The sequence below is a fragment of the Acanthopagrus latus genome, chromosome 5 (assembly GCF_904848185.1).
Source record: "Acanthopagrus latus isolate v.2019 chromosome 5, fAcaLat1.1, whole genome shotgun sequence".
In the NCBI taxonomy this organism is placed as follows: Eukaryota; Metazoa; Chordata; class Actinopteri; order Spariformes; family Sparidae; genus Acanthopagrus; species Acanthopagrus latus.
Genome location: NC_051043.1, coordinates 128009 through 144692, shown reverse-complemented (window position 1 = coordinate 144692; position 16684 = coordinate 128009). Strand labels below are relative to the sequence as shown.

General features: G+C 40.5%; 1 protein-coding gene across 5 annotated transcripts in view; it reads left to right on the top strand.

The window, feature by feature from the left end:
- pdzd2 (PDZ domain containing 2) overlaps nucleotides 1-16402 on the top strand; it is a 122751-nt gene extending 106349 nt beyond the window's left edge. For 3 of the 5 annotated variants that reach the window (XM_037096905.1, XM_037096907.1, XM_037096906.1), the window contains 9 exons: nucleotides 1330-1495; nucleotides 1770-2659; nucleotides 2895-3051; nucleotides 5133-7728; nucleotides 9976-10093; nucleotides 10738-10839; nucleotides 13493-13757; nucleotides 14143-14277; nucleotides 15701-16402. In XM_037096905.1, the coding sequence (XP_036952800.1) occupies nucleotides 1330-1495; nucleotides 1770-2659; nucleotides 2895-3051; nucleotides 5133-7728; nucleotides 9976-10093; nucleotides 10738-10839; nucleotides 13493-13757; nucleotides 14143-14277; nucleotides 15701-15861 (4590 nt within the window). In that variant the 3' untranslated portion in view covers nucleotides 15862-16402. The remainder of the gene's footprint in view (nucleotides 1-1329; nucleotides 1496-1769; nucleotides 2660-2894; nucleotides 3052-5132; nucleotides 7729-9975; nucleotides 10094-10737; nucleotides 10840-13492; nucleotides 13758-14142; nucleotides 14278-15700) is intronic. The other 2 variants (XM_037096910.1, XM_037096909.1) reach the window with 2 other exon arrangements.
- The last annotated feature ends 282 nt before the right edge of the window (nucleotides 16403-16684 follow it).

The following is a 16684-nucleotide window of genomic DNA, read 5'->3' as shown; positions in this document are numbered from 1 at the left end:
CCTGACTGACATCTTCAACATCTCCCTCAGTCAGGCTATCGTCCCCAGATGCTTCAAAACATCCACTATAATACCAGTATCAAAGAAATCAGTTGTATCCTGTCTGAACGATTACCGCCCTGTCGCACTGACACTAATTGTGATGAAGTGTTTTGAGCGGCTTGTCAAACCACACATCACAGCCAGCCTCCCTGCATTGCATGACCCTTATCAGTTTGCTTAGGATTCAATATCCACCACTTTGCACTCAGTCATCACTCATCAGGACCAGAAAAATACCTACTCCAGAAACCTGTACATTGATTTCAGCTCAGCACCATACCATAATCCCCCAGAAACTAATGGAGAAAATCCTCCTACTCTGCCTGAACACCGCCACATGTCTCTGGATCCAGGACTTTTTGACGGAGAGACCTCAGTCAGGGTTTATGTTTATATATTGTGTGTTAATTATTGTGTCTTCTGTCATTGATCCTGGAGAAATGTTATCTCATTTTTGTTGTACTACTTTGTTGGTATAACAGAATGACAATAAAGCTTTGATTGATTGATTGATTGATTGATTGATTGATTGATTGATTGATTGATTGATTGATTGATACTGAACCCCACGTTGCTCACTAGTGAGGGCCCTGTGATGAGCTGGTGACTTATCCAGGGAGTACCTTGCCCTCGCCCTGAGACATGGCTGGGATTGGCTCCAGCAGCAACACCCCGCAACCCCATGGAAAGGGATAAGCGGTTCGGACAATGACATGACATGACATTGATTGATTGATTGATTGATAACATCTGATTCTGATCGAGTCTGAAACCATGTGATCAGCCCCGATTGTGTTTTTTTTAGAACCTGGTTGAATTAAAACCATAATTACATTGAGGAGTAATACCATTATCAGATTTTCCTTGAATATTGACCATTTTAATTATTCATTAAAACAACAAAAATCCTAATTTCTAATTTGTGAGACTGATGATTGATGAGACTGAATTATTTAATTGGCTATGATTTTCCCATCTTTGAGAGTGGTGCGCCAAGAAAACTTAAATTATTTCATCTCATTTTTAATAATTCCTGAAACATTTAACTAAATATACCCCAGTTGCATATACAGTGGCAACAGTCAAACATTCATAAAGACTTCTTCATGTTCTGACAGATGTCATGTCTTGGTTATGACTGTGTCATGTCAAGTGTTATATGCACCCCTTCACATAAAGTGCTGCCAAATTTACTGTTGCATAGCGTAGAGAACCTTTTGAAAATGTGTGGTTGTGGTTTTCATCTTTCAGTTGATTTTGTCTTCTTCCATTTTCACAACTCTCCAGCAGGGGTCTCTGAGCTCAGAGACAGAATTATCACAGTTCTTCACCCCGGATGTTTCCTGTCACTCTTTCCTGTCTGAATCCATGCTGATGAGCTCAATCAGTGATGAGATACTCCACCAGCAGAGCTGCATTACCTCCATGGAAGAGAACACATCACAGGCACATGGTAAAGTATTACCCATTTAAATACCATGAACCATCAGAATGGTTCCCTGGGCAGGTTTTAAACCTAGCTCTATAGTTAAATGTCTTTGAAGCCATCTTAACAGAAAAAGTGCAATTGTTGGATATGGATTTGGTCAGTCTGAAATAAACTCATTAGAAACCCTGAAAGAAGTTACTCCAGGACGAGTGATGACCAAAGATTTTGTTTTCTCAGCATTTTTAATTGTTGTTTCCTATTCAAATAAACCACACTACCTGCATTTTAATCTCTACAGAAGCAGAGAATGGCCTTATGTGCAATGCATCACAAGACCAGATTGCTGTCCATCTTAATCACCATGTAGAGGCAGTGTGCCAGCCCGTTGCTGTCTCTAGTCCCACCACCCTGCGCAGCCCGCTTCTCCGTCAGCGACCAGTGATGCGCTTTGATGAAGAGCTTAGTGATGATGACCCTGACAACGCTGGAAACACTGGTCTCTTCCACAAGCCATCAAAATCTTACCCCATTATTCCCAAAAGTGATTCAGCAGCTGTAATTGCAACATCATCCTTAAATGGAGACAGTGAAGATGGTGGGGATTCGCAAAGGTGTGGAAGCAGTGATGTAGTAACACCACTCAGTGATCGTTTGTCACAATATGAAGAAGGTATCACAACTAAATCTGAGTCACTTGGTTCTGAGTCACCCATCACACCTATCCACTGCCCCTTTGACCACAAAGCAGGAGTGAGATCTGGGTTGAATAATTTGACAATCAGTAGTGTAAACTATACAAATCAAGATGATGGACATTTTGAGTCAAAGCACTCCCCCAAGCTTGAGCATAAAGCAGTGACAAGGGTCAAAAGTATGATGAGCATTGAGGCACCAAACCTGCCGCAGCTGCAAAAGTCCAAAATTGATGAACCATCTGCAGGCTTGGCCCCATCACAGCTCCCATCTGATGCTATACAATGTGGGAAAAATCCCAAGACTGCTGGGGGGTTGGTACCCCATCAGCACTATAAGAAGGGAGATGCCAGTGAGCCTGTGGGTGACTGTACCATCCATGCTGTAACCCTGTGGAGAAGTGAGGAAGAGTCATTTGGGCTTGACCTGGAGATTATGTCATCCCCACTGAAAGTTGTCATCACTGGATTAAAGCCAGGGGGTGCAGCAGAAAGGGTATGTCTGATTGGTTTCAGCCGCATTTCAGTCCAACATAAGTGAAAGGATACTTCAGACCTTACCAAACATGTCAGTTTGAATCATTTAAAGCATTATGTATAAAACTGCCATCCTCATCATTCACCCTAAAAGATGTTGTGTCATGTGCATGATGTTGAAGCTCATAGTTCAAGTTACATAATGTTGCTTTAAGGAACTTTAAAAATCATTTGACAATGAGTGTTTTGTTTAGTCGCATTTCCAGGAATCTACTGGCAAGCTGTGTCCTGGAGATGAGATTGTAAAAATTGGAGAAAAACTGGTGTGCTCCTCGCACTACCAGGAAATTGGGGAGCTCATGCTCAACCTTCCTATGACACTGTCTTTGGAAGTTAAGCGACCATTTTCAGGTAAGGCATGGTATTTAGTATCAAGTTACTCCTTTTATATTTTAAGTAGTCTGTTGTGTGATTCTTTTTGTGATTACATTCATTAATATGAGTCCAGAAACTACCTAGTAAAAACTGTGCTGACATAGTTTTCCCTGCTATATAGTGCGATGTTGTCCAGAAATGCTGCAGCACATTAAAATACACAATTAACGGAAAATTACAGTATATTTCCACTGTATTTCACATAAATGTGACTATCATGACTAGAGAGATCTGAGTAAATGTTTACTAGGAGAAACTACACAAGCCTCCTACAGCTTTTTAAATAAATTATTTCTACATGAACAATTTTAAGTGCTTGTCACAGCAAAAGGAGGAAGTATCACCCTGGAATAAACATCCTGGCTAATGGCATACAAATCTATAGCAGGGGCAACTTGTTGGCTATTTATCTCAGCTAACATTGTAGTGTCAGATCATGGTATGTCAAGGAAAATAAATTAACATTTGGAAGTGTTGACTGCTAATGCGTTACACATAGTGCAGTCTGTCTCATAAAACAGCATTTTACGTATTTAAGTTGCTTTTTCTTTCCCTTTTTTGAAAACTGACATCTGAATTTTCAGCAAGTCACTATCTCTGCAGTTTGCACAGGAGAACAGTGGCTCATTGTCTTATTGGTAGTTCTTGTTGAATTTCTACCTCCTTATTTTTTTCCTTTTTCAGTTGATTCCACTCTTTGTCTATGTACTGGTCTGAATATTTAGGCAGATGGTCACAATGACTAATAGCAAACAGGTGTTTCTGGAGGATTCCATAACTTTCCTAGTCTTTTGTTGCTCCTGTCCCAGCTTGTCTCTGTCCCAAACACGTTGGTGCTATCAAATTAAGAATAAGCTTATTTACATTTAGTTAATTTTTGAAGGAGTTTTGTGTTTTGATGTTGGTTGGTTGGTTGTTTGCTTGGATAGAGGATGGGTCTTGGCCCAGAATAGTCTCCATACTTTTTTTGTGTGGATCTGGATAAAGGGACATATGTTGGAATATTTTTCTCACTGTCTTTAACAGTGCAAGGAAAGCTGTTTTCTTTTTGCTTTGTTTTTGTACATTTGCGTTAATTTGTCTGGGAGTTATACATAAATTGTGTCTGCGTGGTTGGTATCTGTGAGTGGGTACAGAAGGACACTGTTTTGCCTGGGTAGAGTTATGCAATCTACCAACTAGCCATTCTAGTCTTTGTACTGTTTTGAACTGTATATACAGTATGTCAGAAAGGATGATAAATTATTTATTTATGTTTTAAACCAGCATCCCAACTTTTTAGGAATTGGGGCAGTACATTTAATGCTGCTCAGTACCCCTTTAAATAGACCACCATGTCTTTCCCTTTTACGCTGACCTAAGATGTAAGGTCCACCCTTCCTCACTGTCCCCAAAGCAACTTGCAAGCATCTGGCTTCCTATCCATGGTGACTATCTCACAGTTTATTTTACCTTTAGTTAACCAATACTAGATAAACCTTGTAGCTTAACTCCCTGCATGCTTTGTTTTTCTCAATTTAGTAACTGATAATTGTATACTACAGTAGTGTGAATATAATTTAGACATAGACATGCTGTGGATCGCTGTTTCTTGGTCACCAAAAGAGAAGAGTTCCTGTGTCATTGTTTTGGGCTCTTTAAATAGGGTTTCTCCTGAATTTCAACATCTGCTTATCAATCACAACATTTTAGATTGCTAGTGGAGGGTTGCTTTTGATTCAGCTGGAATCCAATTACAAATACATATGGTAAAATATTAACTAATAATGGATTACTTCTCTGACTTTTACACATTGAAATCTCCTGTGAATATCTAGAGACAGCAATAAAAGATTGTAATGTTTTCTAAATAACCACTTGGTTCAAATTCTGTTTTATAAATGAGGGTCCTGGTCCAATGTTCTGAAGGTGTGAAATTTTGCATTTTATCCTCCTATACATAAGATCATACTGTATAGCATTTTTAGATTCATGTCAAAAGATTAACCCAGCCCTTGGGGGTGTTGTTTTCTTATTCAGTTCTGACTAAAATGTCCACTTTTTGTTTCTGGTCCCAGCTGTAGATCAACTCTCCAGTTTGACAGTTTCCACCCCACTGAACCCAGCCAGATCTGCTCAGGCAACGTCTGAGGAAGGACAAGTACTAAATGCAAAATCAGTGATTTCCACTCACACAACCCAAACAGAGCAGGACTTTCAAATACCCATCACCAACATAGATGACATCTTATCAGAAGGAAACTTCTATGATGATGAAAATACTCACACAAGGTCCTCCTCTAAAACCTCCTGTAATGAACCAGTACTCTGCTGTTCAAGCCAAAACACTTTAACCCTGTCTGATAAGGCAAGCATTCTGGTTGTAACACAGTCTAGTCCCCTTGACTGTTCCATCTTGCATGCAGGAAATGAAAGAGATGCCATCCTCCCTGTGGAAACAACCCATGTAAATTATCTAAAGAAAAACAGCTCAGCTTTTGTCACTGGAAGTCAGGAAAGCCCTAATGTTGGTTCTAAATGTATATATGATGATGGTGATGGTAGCCTCCCTGAGCCGTCCTCAGATGATGAAGAACTGGAGTTCTGTAACTGTGATGCTCAGCAACCTGATGCTGGCAGACACTCTCATTTAGGCAAATCATCAAATGGGTCTTCACCTGTTCAGCAAGCCTGCAGTCAAAATACAAAACTGGATCAGACTTTTGGTGTGTTGCAGGTCTCCTCTGATGTTTCACTGACAACCATAGTAAACTCTGGCACAACTACCCAATGCTCTGGACTTTCTCACTCATCAGGGGTCTTCTCTGCAGAGCAACTGTGCCAGTTTTCCAACTGTAAAATACCTGTCTCCCCTGTAGAGAGTCTAATTGATAGTGTCATTGAATCATGTGACAAAGTTAAAGAACGCATGGCATCCAGTCCTAAAAGTCTAAGCATTTACAGGAGCCCTTCCACACCAGGTACCAACAGTGTCACTCAGGGTTTCACTGCAAATTTAAATGCAGATGCCTCACTGAACCTTAATTTATTGAAGCATTTGAATACACAAAAACCCAGTTCATCATCAGTTGAATTAAATAATTCAGGTTTGAGTTTTGGCAGATTGGATAGAAGAGAGTCAGCTTCTCTCAAAGAAAAAGTCTTGGAGTGCAGTAAGCATTTAAGTTCCCATGCTACCCCCTTGTTAACGAAGACCCCTGGCCTTAAACTTCTTGATGATTCAGAAGGTGTGCCATGTAATAATTTTAAACTTCAGCTTGCAACTAAAAACAGACCAAACATTAGTGTTCCCAAACTGAAGGGCCTTAGTATTAAGAGCAAGAACAAACCACAGGAGAATCCTCTTCAAACACCTGCTGAGACTGGGAGTACCGTTCCTACAAATATCAATGCTTCCTTGAGCCAGTCAACTAAATTGCCATCAATGACAAGCATATCACACATTTTAGAGAACCAGCCTAGTGTGAACAGTTGGCTTGCTTTGCCAAAATTAAGTGACAGAAAGCAAGTCACATCTGAGCCTGGACCTTCAGGTGGCACATTAAAACCTGCTCAGCTGGCCACAGAGAAGGACATCACTTTTGGCTCCAAAGCAATAGCCAAGTCACAGGGCCAATCACATCCACTTGCCACCGAGAGAACTTTTATAGAAGTTCGACTATCTTGCTTATCTGCGTCATCAGCACCAGTTTTAGCACGTAATAAAACAGTTAATTCAAAAGCATCTAAACCCACCCAAAGAGGCACAGATATAAGATTTGCACCAATGCTTTCTCCTGCCAGTTCCACAGTAGAAAGAACAAACAGATTGTTCAGTAACACAGTAGATAGTTCACTTTATTCAACTCAAGCAACTCATTCAACCACAAGTTATGGCTCGAAACCTTGTACTACTGTGGAGGCACAACAGTCCAGCACATCCAGAGTGTACATAAAAACAATGGCAAGGCGAAGCATCTCCACAGATACTGCCTTGTCTGCAAACTACTATCCCTTCTCTGTCCGGCATAAAATAAAGTCATTCGAAAACTTGGCTAACTTTGACAAGCCTGTGACTAAAAACAGTGACATTCAGTCCTATGCTCTGGCATACAGAGCTTCACTTAACCAAAGGATTGCTGGTTATATGAGCTTGGTTAATACTATTGACTTCCAGGCACAGCAAAATAATTTTAGTTCCTTCACAGAGACTCTAATCCCTACCACACCTTGCCCATCTCCTCTTGGTAAATCTATGTCAAGCATTGCACTGACAAACCTTGCGCATCCACATTCAAGCTGTAACACAACTCCCCTGTGTGAAGACAACTGTGGGGCTAAAACTGATGGGATTACACAAGAGACCTCACAGGTATCATGGAGGAAACACAGCAAACTTTCCTGCAACAAGATGCGGAATCTGAGGGCTCTAAGTATGCCTGAGTTGGAAAAACTATACAAAGAGGACTTAACCAGAGGACATGGTGCAGCTGCAGACAAAACTGAGCCTGACATCCATCCTAATAGGGCTTCAGTCACGGAGACTGTTTCACCTTCTGCAACACTGATGAAAGTGGTTGTGAACAGAGTGAACAAAGGCAATCATGGATCCACTGAAGAGACCTCTCAAGGTACCCCAGAGACCCATCGACAACAGCCTGGCTGGTCCATCAGGTGGGGAGTTCAATTCAAAATCTGCTAATGTTTAATTATTTATATTTGCAGCACATTGAAGCCTCAATGTGTGGAAATTTAATGTATCCAATCTCAACACCCCCAGTGGTCATATCATGGCACTGTGGCAGCCTGCAATGAAGTTGTAGTAGGTAAATTCTGTAGGAGTTTGGTGAAGTCAGCTGGAAATTGGCTAACTAGTTAGCTCCACTTTGGTTTGCTATGCATTGGCATTTGAAGCTAGTTTGATGTTAATAATATTATGATGGAACTTGGTTGTCACAGTAAAAAGTCTGGAAACGTGCAGACTGGAGACGGAAACGATGCGAACAGTGTCCAAGAGTTTGGAGACTGTGTTGGAGACAAACACAGCTTTCGCTAGCTGTTAGCCATTAGCTTCATAGTAGTAACTGTCACAACATATATATAATATATATTCGTTTGTTAAAAAAACAGATATTTGATTGTGAAAATTAATATTTGACTGTGGAAAAAAATACATCTGCGGCTGCTTTGCTAGTGGGTGCACGGCATGACAGCTCAGAGACAGGTCACAGGAGTTGCACTTGCGCAACGTCACTTACTGTGGAGAGAGAACGTAATGGCAGAAAGTTCAGAGCCCAACTCGGCAGCAGAGAGAGTGGTTTGGACTCCAAGCAACCTAAAAAAAACCTGTTTGGATATACTTTGGATTTTGGTCAGTAGACGGCAAAAATACGGAGCCTCAAGATAAAGTTGAATGCAAGCTGTGTAAGCTGCAGTTAACTTACCATTCCACCACTAGCAACATGAGGGCACATCTCGAAAATGTGCACCCAAATGAGCATGCTGTGATGTCTGGAACTCTGACTAAACAGCCATGTCTCAACTCATATTTTTCACCGCCCGCCACAAGCTCTTCATTTACAGCACGACAAGAGGCGTGCATGAAGGGTTAGGATTAGAATGGAGGAACGTGCTTCATTCATATGCAAGGACATGAGGCCAGTCGGCATCGTTGATGGCTTCAGAGAGTTTTGTCAAGAATTGGAACCGTACCATATCCCGAAAATACGTATACAAGTAGTTATGTCTCCTTGTATTAGTTTGTCCACCATTATATGAGGGCACATAATGCGCAAATATAGATATTCGAATGGTTCGAACCTATGTGTTTTAGAGCAAATATTCATACATCATTTTGGAGCAATTTTGACAGCTCTAGAACAAACTACCATTATTCAGACACACTAATCATTCTGAAATGTCCTGCTGCAGCCGCAAAGTCTGTATTTCTTCAGGAGCCTCTCCTTCTGGGTCTGTTTCTGGGTAAAACTGGTATGGTTGAATGACAGCATCTCGGCAAGCCACAACGATACATCCACTGAGCTCATTAGCATTTAAATGTGCAGGCACAGAAACAGCCTGCTCTCAGTAGAGCTCAGTAGAGTGACTTTTAGACAGCTGAAATTCAGGACCATGGATGGGTTTGGGGCAATGCATTTCAAATACAGTGTTTCTGGACCTCTGACAGCTGTGTGAAATAGATGAAAAACAGTATAATATGGGACCTTTAACATATAACTTCCTCCACATTTATGATTTTGACACACAAAATGACAGTGTGTGCCCTGCCACTCCACAAAGACTGTGCCAGAATGTGTTAAAGAGCTTAGGGAACTGGATCCAGGTTGAAATCATAAGCTCTTTGTAACATTCCTTGGGCCATTCCTAAACTTTAACCCCAAGTTTTTGCAGTGTCACAAGTAGCATTGTTGTGATGGGGGGCCACTGCCATCAGGCAACGCTAATGCCATGTGGGTGGGATACTTGTTTCGGCAATGTTGCCAAAGTTTCTCTGGAAAAATGTTTGATAGTATGAGATGATCACTGTAATTTACTTTACCTGTCAGTGGTTTTATTGTCATGGCTGATTGTTGTACTCAAATTACATTTAACAAATGAACATGATTTTAACGCCAGTGAGTTGGCTTTTTCTTAAGGTTGCAGCATTTTTAAGAAATATGTGTTTATACAAATGTTGTTAAATAGAATTAGGCATTGGCTTTGCCATGTTAGCTTTATCTGAAAACGTTTTGTATGATAACAATCAGCACTGATAAAATATTTTGTTGTGTAAATTGAGCATGACAACACATATTTGCAACTGTATTGTGTTTACTTTTTCAAAAGGAAATCTTGTTCGAAATGGTCATCATGGGAAAAATGCAAGAGAAATATCTGTAATGTGGCTTTTTTTGTCTGCAGTTTAAACAAGCTGGCTTCTTCTCCTGTGAGTCAGTGTAAATTGCAAACACTGCTGTCCTCCGTGACCTGTAAATCATACTTGATGGCCCTGCTTCAGGAGGCCAAGGCTCTCTCAGAGGTAATGCTATACTGCTGACATGAATATCAACCAGCCACATGTGGTCAGAATAACATTGATCTCTTATTAAAATACAATGTTCCTCTGGGAAACCTTGGGTCCTGACCCAAGGAACGTGACAAAGAGCTCCAATTGTCCACCTTGTAAGCTACAGGACTTCCAAGATCTCCCGTCCTTGTACCAGTCACCACAGGACATCTCCTCTGTCCATAGCTCAACAGGACAGAGTGCAGACTGATTCATGACAGGGCCTTCATGGATCAGATATCCCACAGATGATACTTCATCGGGTGAGGGAATTTAAGGCCAGGGTGACACCTTGAGGTCCTGCAAGTGTTGTAGGATGACTTGTCACCCCAGTGGCCTGCTGGGGGCAACTACTGGCATCAGGAAGTGCTGTTGCATGTAAAGGTGTACTGTCTGCAGTGGTATTTGGATGGGAGGTGCATCTCAAGTGCCATCCAAGTACATGAATGCTAGGACCCAAGGTTTCCCAGACGAACATTGCATTATAACAATATGATCAATGGTATTCACTTAATCAGCAAAACCTATTTCACTTGTAAATTAATATATAACACATTCTGTAGCCTTAATTGTTTCAGTCCTAATTTCTGCATGAATTTTTCATTGATTGTCCACAGGTTGACTGTAATACTCACCTTATTGTCCTGAGTAAAGATGAAGGTTCAGGACTTGGTTTCAGTATAGCTGGTGGAGTTGACCTTGAGCAAAAGTCAATAACTGTAAGTACAGTATATAGAGACAATTCAAATGCAGTACTGCAGTATCTTTCAGAGCTGAATAATGATGTGCATTATATATTTTTGATACAATCACTGTGGGGTATACATACAGTAGCAACTTTAACTTGTAACCTACTGTATGAAAGCCTTAGAGAAAATGCTATTTTAACATGTTAATTTCTGCTGTTTCTACTGGTTGCTGTCACTGTCTTTAAAGCAATTTCTGGTAACATTTGTTAAATGTCAATGCTGTTTGGCCTTAAATATATTTTTACATTTATCACGCACGTGCGATTTAGTAAGTAAGATGCAGTAGCACTCTGGCTCAAATGAGTGAATGAAGTGACTCAACAATGATGGGACGTTGGAATCATGTTTACTTCAACAACTTATATTGTAACATAGTTCTCAGTAGCAGCGTTGTATCATACATAGTCGCCATCTTGTTGCACTCTGACCTCTCTATATACAGGTGTTAACTATGACATGTCTTATACAACAGCACCCCTTGTGGTATAAAGAGCAATAGGATATCTGTTGTATACAATAACAGAACCTAACAAGCGTGTTTAGTGTCACTGTGAAAGCTAAGAGGATGTAGTCTGTGTGAGAATGTCGTGGAAAACTGAAGGTATTTTAGTAAAGTTAGGTTTTCTGTCACAACTTGTGACCATGTGTCCTCCAGAGCTCCATATTATTGTACAATAGGTTCCCTGAATGAAGCTGAGTTACTTGATAAAGGTCACACCCATTTGGACTGAGGTAATGTTTTGACAATTTTTCATTATTTTGTGGCTCTTTTTTTAACCTCTATTGGCACAGATTATATCCAGTCTTGTTTTTTTGATAACACTGACTTTCATAATAGGTTATCAAATGTTTGGGTGTATGTCCTGTTGAACATGACAGGCTGTAACCCCTAAATGCTTTATCTGACTAGGAACAAATCCTTGAAATATTGTATGTAAATGCATACTGCACCACTCAATTACAATTCAACCCTCAGGGGCTGCTACATTAACACGATAACATCACATTCCTTCAATTTTATAGCCTTTAAAAAGTGGAAACTTGGCACATTTTCATGTGTGTGACGTACTAAAGTCCATGCCAACGGTGCCACCTTGTGGCCATTGATAAAATGCCAAGATGTCTCTTGCATTATTCAGTTTGGTCATTGATGGTACAACCCAAAATGTGTGCAATCACCAAAACTGCGTCAAATTTGATGTCTTTCACACTTATGTGGCACTAGAGTTAAGTCAAATTTAACTATGGCTATGGTAGCAAAGCTGTATGAGTGCAGTTTTTTATGACACATTTACTGGACATGTATGATTGTACATATTATTCACTGCAATTGACTGTAGCAGATGTGGGAACCCTGTTAATATCGTCACTGTGTGCTACATGAGGCCGGTCCACACTAGCAAAAAGAACAGACCTACATTTTTTCATTGTTATTTATAAAGGTCTCCCACATAAAGCTGCCTTAGTATATCACTTTTTTGAATTGAAAACAAATGCTCACAAGACAAGATCTCAGGATTATTTGAACGAAGCAGAAACTGAATTTGTTCAGACTGCCTTCCACTACCTTGCACCTTCTTTCAATGCAGATCATGTCACTGCCTGATTTTATAATTCAAACTGATATCTGTTATCTCCTCTGATTTGATCTGGTGAAAGAAGGACCCTCTGTAAAGCAGATTGCATCCGTTCATTAGATCCCGGCAACCATCTGAAGGCAGCAAGAGACTTATGTTCACCCACGTGTCACATGTAGTGACTCTATACACGGCTGTCTACTGTGTTTGCCTTGATTGAATATCATGCGAGTGACACTAAGCTGCTACAGAATAACTACACACACCTTTATATGCATTGTACTGGTATGGTTTAACTTGGTATTCCAAATTAAAATTCCTTTAAAATTCTGCAGCTCAAGTTAATCTTCTGATTTTATTTAACCATTTAAGGCCACAGGATTGCGAATATGACATAGCAGCAGATAGATGCAATCATACAAGTTTCTCTGACAAACTTTGTAACTGTATGTAATTAACTGATAAAAAAAACCCCTCATCATCCTCCAGTGACCATTGAACAGAGTAAACAGTATGAGTACTGACACCTCGCCAGAAGTAAATCACCTTTTACACTGACATCCAAACAGCTTCATTAGGCCCTGGCAGGACATTTACGGAAAGAGAATTCTGGCACCTGGTGTGCAAGAAGAATTAGAGAGTTATATTTGGTTAAATGTTAAGACAGCAAGGAAAAAGACGACCGTCTGTTTATTTTGCTGTTGAATCTTGACTTTCATGAGGGGAAGGAATGTTCATCCCCTCTTCTCACTGTGATTTCCATTTTTGCATCAGTTCATTAAACATCCTCTGTGCAGGTAGCATCGCAAGAGGGACATTTTTTTGTAGACTGCTCTGATATAAGAATGTCATCAACAGTCTAAACTTAACTTTTTCACAGTGTTTGCTAGTTTATTAACCTAATTTTGTGCATAAAAGAAAATTATTGAGATATTACATTTTTTGCAGTAATGTCTGAAAATGTGTACCTGTCTCTTTGCTTTAATAGTTTGTGACAATATCTCGGAGCAATGGGTTAATGGTGTAACTTGTACCTTTGTTTCCAGGTTCATCGAGTCTTCACCAAAGGTGCAGCTAGCCTTGAAGGCACAATCCAGAAAGGTGACAGAATTGTATCCATAAATGGCACAAATGTGGAGGGCAAAACCCATGGAGAGGCTGTGTCTAGCCTCCATCAAGCTAGGCTGTCCAGTCAAGCCTTAGTAGTCATTTGCAGAGACAAGGACAGTGAACTAAGTGTATCTGGCAAACAGGTCTCGGCTATACAGCCGAAGACGATGCTTTCCGTCAGGAAGAAGTCTTCCATGGCAGGTAAGGCTAACCCTAACCCTAACCCTACGATTACTGTACATCTATGACAGTACAGACAGAGCTTCCTTGGTTTCCATGCTTGACCTCATTAATCTTTGCTAACATGAAACTGTTTGGCAAATCCGCTTTTATACTTCTCACAAATTGAACTAATTTCAAAAGATGAATGAAATCCACTTGTCCTGTTAGTCCACCAGTCCATCTCCTTTAGATAATTTTACTTTTACGAGCATTACACAGAGAGCCGTTACCAACCGTCCTTCCTGTTGCAATGTTAGCTGTCATCCGCTGGCAGCAAGTTAATCTGGCTCCAGCCTAAAGCAGTGACAGCTTCTCATGAAAACTATATCTATATTTCACTTCTGTATTTCTGGATGTTTCTCAGGAGCGGATGTGGCTCCAGACGGGGCTTTTACAGTGGAACTTCAAAAGTCTTCTGCTGGCCTTGGCTTCAGTCTGGAGGGGGGAAAGTCCTCAAGCCATGGAGACAGGCCTCTCATTGTCAAACATATCTTTAAAGGTGACCCTTTTTGTCTCTCAGAATGTACATGTTTAAGTTTAGTGTTACTTTAGAACCTGATAAGGCGATCTGTGTTCTGGCAGTCCTACTCACAGTGGACTGCCGTTTACCTGTACTCCCCTTATGAAATAAAATGTCAGGTTTATCTGTGTAAACTTGCCATCTAAAAGGAAGTAATGGTAAAATGATTTGTTCCTTAGTCTAGGGGATTACCATTATTCCGTTTGACTATAAAAATGAAGGACAGACTGCAACATAAAATTGATGCTTGTGCAAGTCATGAACTGAACTGCAGTTATCTCTACTTACTTTCCTCTGCTGGTTCACTCAATCTCCATAGTGCTGCTCATTCAACTGTGTAGTTAGGGCCTGTCCTGTCAGGTCCCCTCCAGTCCTCTTGTGCTAAGACCTATTCACCGATCTCAGAGTTGGTTTTAGTTCAGGCTAACACACAGGTCTTGCATGAAATGTGCTGAACCTGAATGTTGCATGCTAGAAAATCTAATGCGTTTCAGTCTAAATGAACTTAATTTATCCTGTCACCAGTGTCACCATAAAGCTCAAAATTGCCCACCAAAATACCAAGGCTTATGTCTCTTTCCTATTAGTTGAATACTTATTTAATGGACTAATACTTATTTAATGGACTTAAAATGCTCCTGGATGCACAGCCCATTGGCCACCTCATGGCCCAAGCACAATACATTCCCCTTAACAAACTCATATTTTGCTATGTTAACCCCCAGGTTTGTCTCTCCCAGCCACTTAAACCTGACAAAGTATCAGCATGCACCCTACCACCTCTGGATTACTTAGTTCATATGGGTTCAAAACAAATACAGACATTGTTTTTATGGGAGCAGTATCTCTTACTACGGTATAAGGTTGGTTAGGGAAACTATATACTGTATGTCTGTCCTCTGGCTTTCCTGCAAATGATCAAGGTTTGTATACAAATCAGCTATAGCCTTAGCATTATACTGCCTGCATATCACAATATCAGGGGAGAATGACCAGAATCAAAGTCTTCTTGCCCTCTATCCACCACTTCACTGCACACCACATAGCAAACTCACAACCCTCATTCATGTTGAATATATTTATAAGACAAAATACAGCTTAAGCTCAGTGTCCAGGGAAACCAAGAACACAAATTAACCTCTCTAACACATTTCAGTGCTGTGTGTAGAACTGTAAACCCAGGCCAAGAGTTTCTTTGCCAACATCTTCTTCATGGTAACTGTGCATACAACAGGCTGAACTGACTTTGCTCCATTGCTCCACTTGCTCTGCAGTGCTGCTTGTTTGTCTGCATGGTTGGGGCAAGCACTCCCAAAATACCAATGGCAAACTAAAAAGGAATTTTGTGAATCAAAGAATTTGTCTTTGAATAAGGCTGAATTGCTGTATTCCTCTGCAACAGGAGGTGCTGCAGAAATGTCTGGGCTTATTGAAGTTGGTGATGAGGTCATGTCTATCAACGGATGTTCTCTGGAGGGCCTCATGCACCATGATGTCTGCAAAATCATCAGATCCACCAACAATGGGCCCAACCACCTCCTAATCCGCAAGCCAATTACCTGACTGTAATGAACAAAGACAGAAACTTCCTCAGAGGGGCTAGTGTGAAATAGCCCCCCGATACAGGTGATGGGAGAAGCAATAAAAAAGAAGACAAGAATTTTCCAACACAATTTTCTGATCGACTTCTTTTATGATTTTGTGTTTTGCCTTGTAAATGTGTTTGTATTTATAACTGGTCAAACTGGATGGACCACTTACAAAGGGGTGTGACGGTTCACCAAAACCATGATTCGGTTCGAACTTCGGTTTTTGACTCACGGTTCGGTTCAAACCTCAATTTTTTATTTCAGTATCAAGAACATGAACATTACTTAAGTTATATTAACTTAACCAAGTATAACACACCTGTTTAGACCAGTCCACAATACATAAACAATATGTGTGTGTGTGTGTGTGTGTGTGTGTGTGTGTGTGTGTGTGTGTGTGTGTATGTATGTATGTATGTGAAAACCTTTGTCTGAGTCTACGTTGTCTAAATAAAATGAAAATGAAAAACTCCTGTCACCAGCTTTTTAACAAAAATAAAAAGCAGTCTACTTTTTTTTTTTTTTGGCGTTGTCCGTTGTCACGGGAGTGGTGACGTTTGGTCTGTCAATCTTCCACTCTGATACAGCTGAATTTAGCACCGAGCAGACAGTAAGTCAATCACCAAAACAACAATATGAAATCCGGTTACTTTTCATAACAAAGCACTCAGTGTTGACACCAGCACACAAATCTCAAAAAAGAGACAAACACCAGTTCTTCTACTAATCCTTCGGCCGGGAACACTTCATGTCGTTGTTTTTATAAGTGCCGTAGGGAGTGTTCATTTGGTTATAGT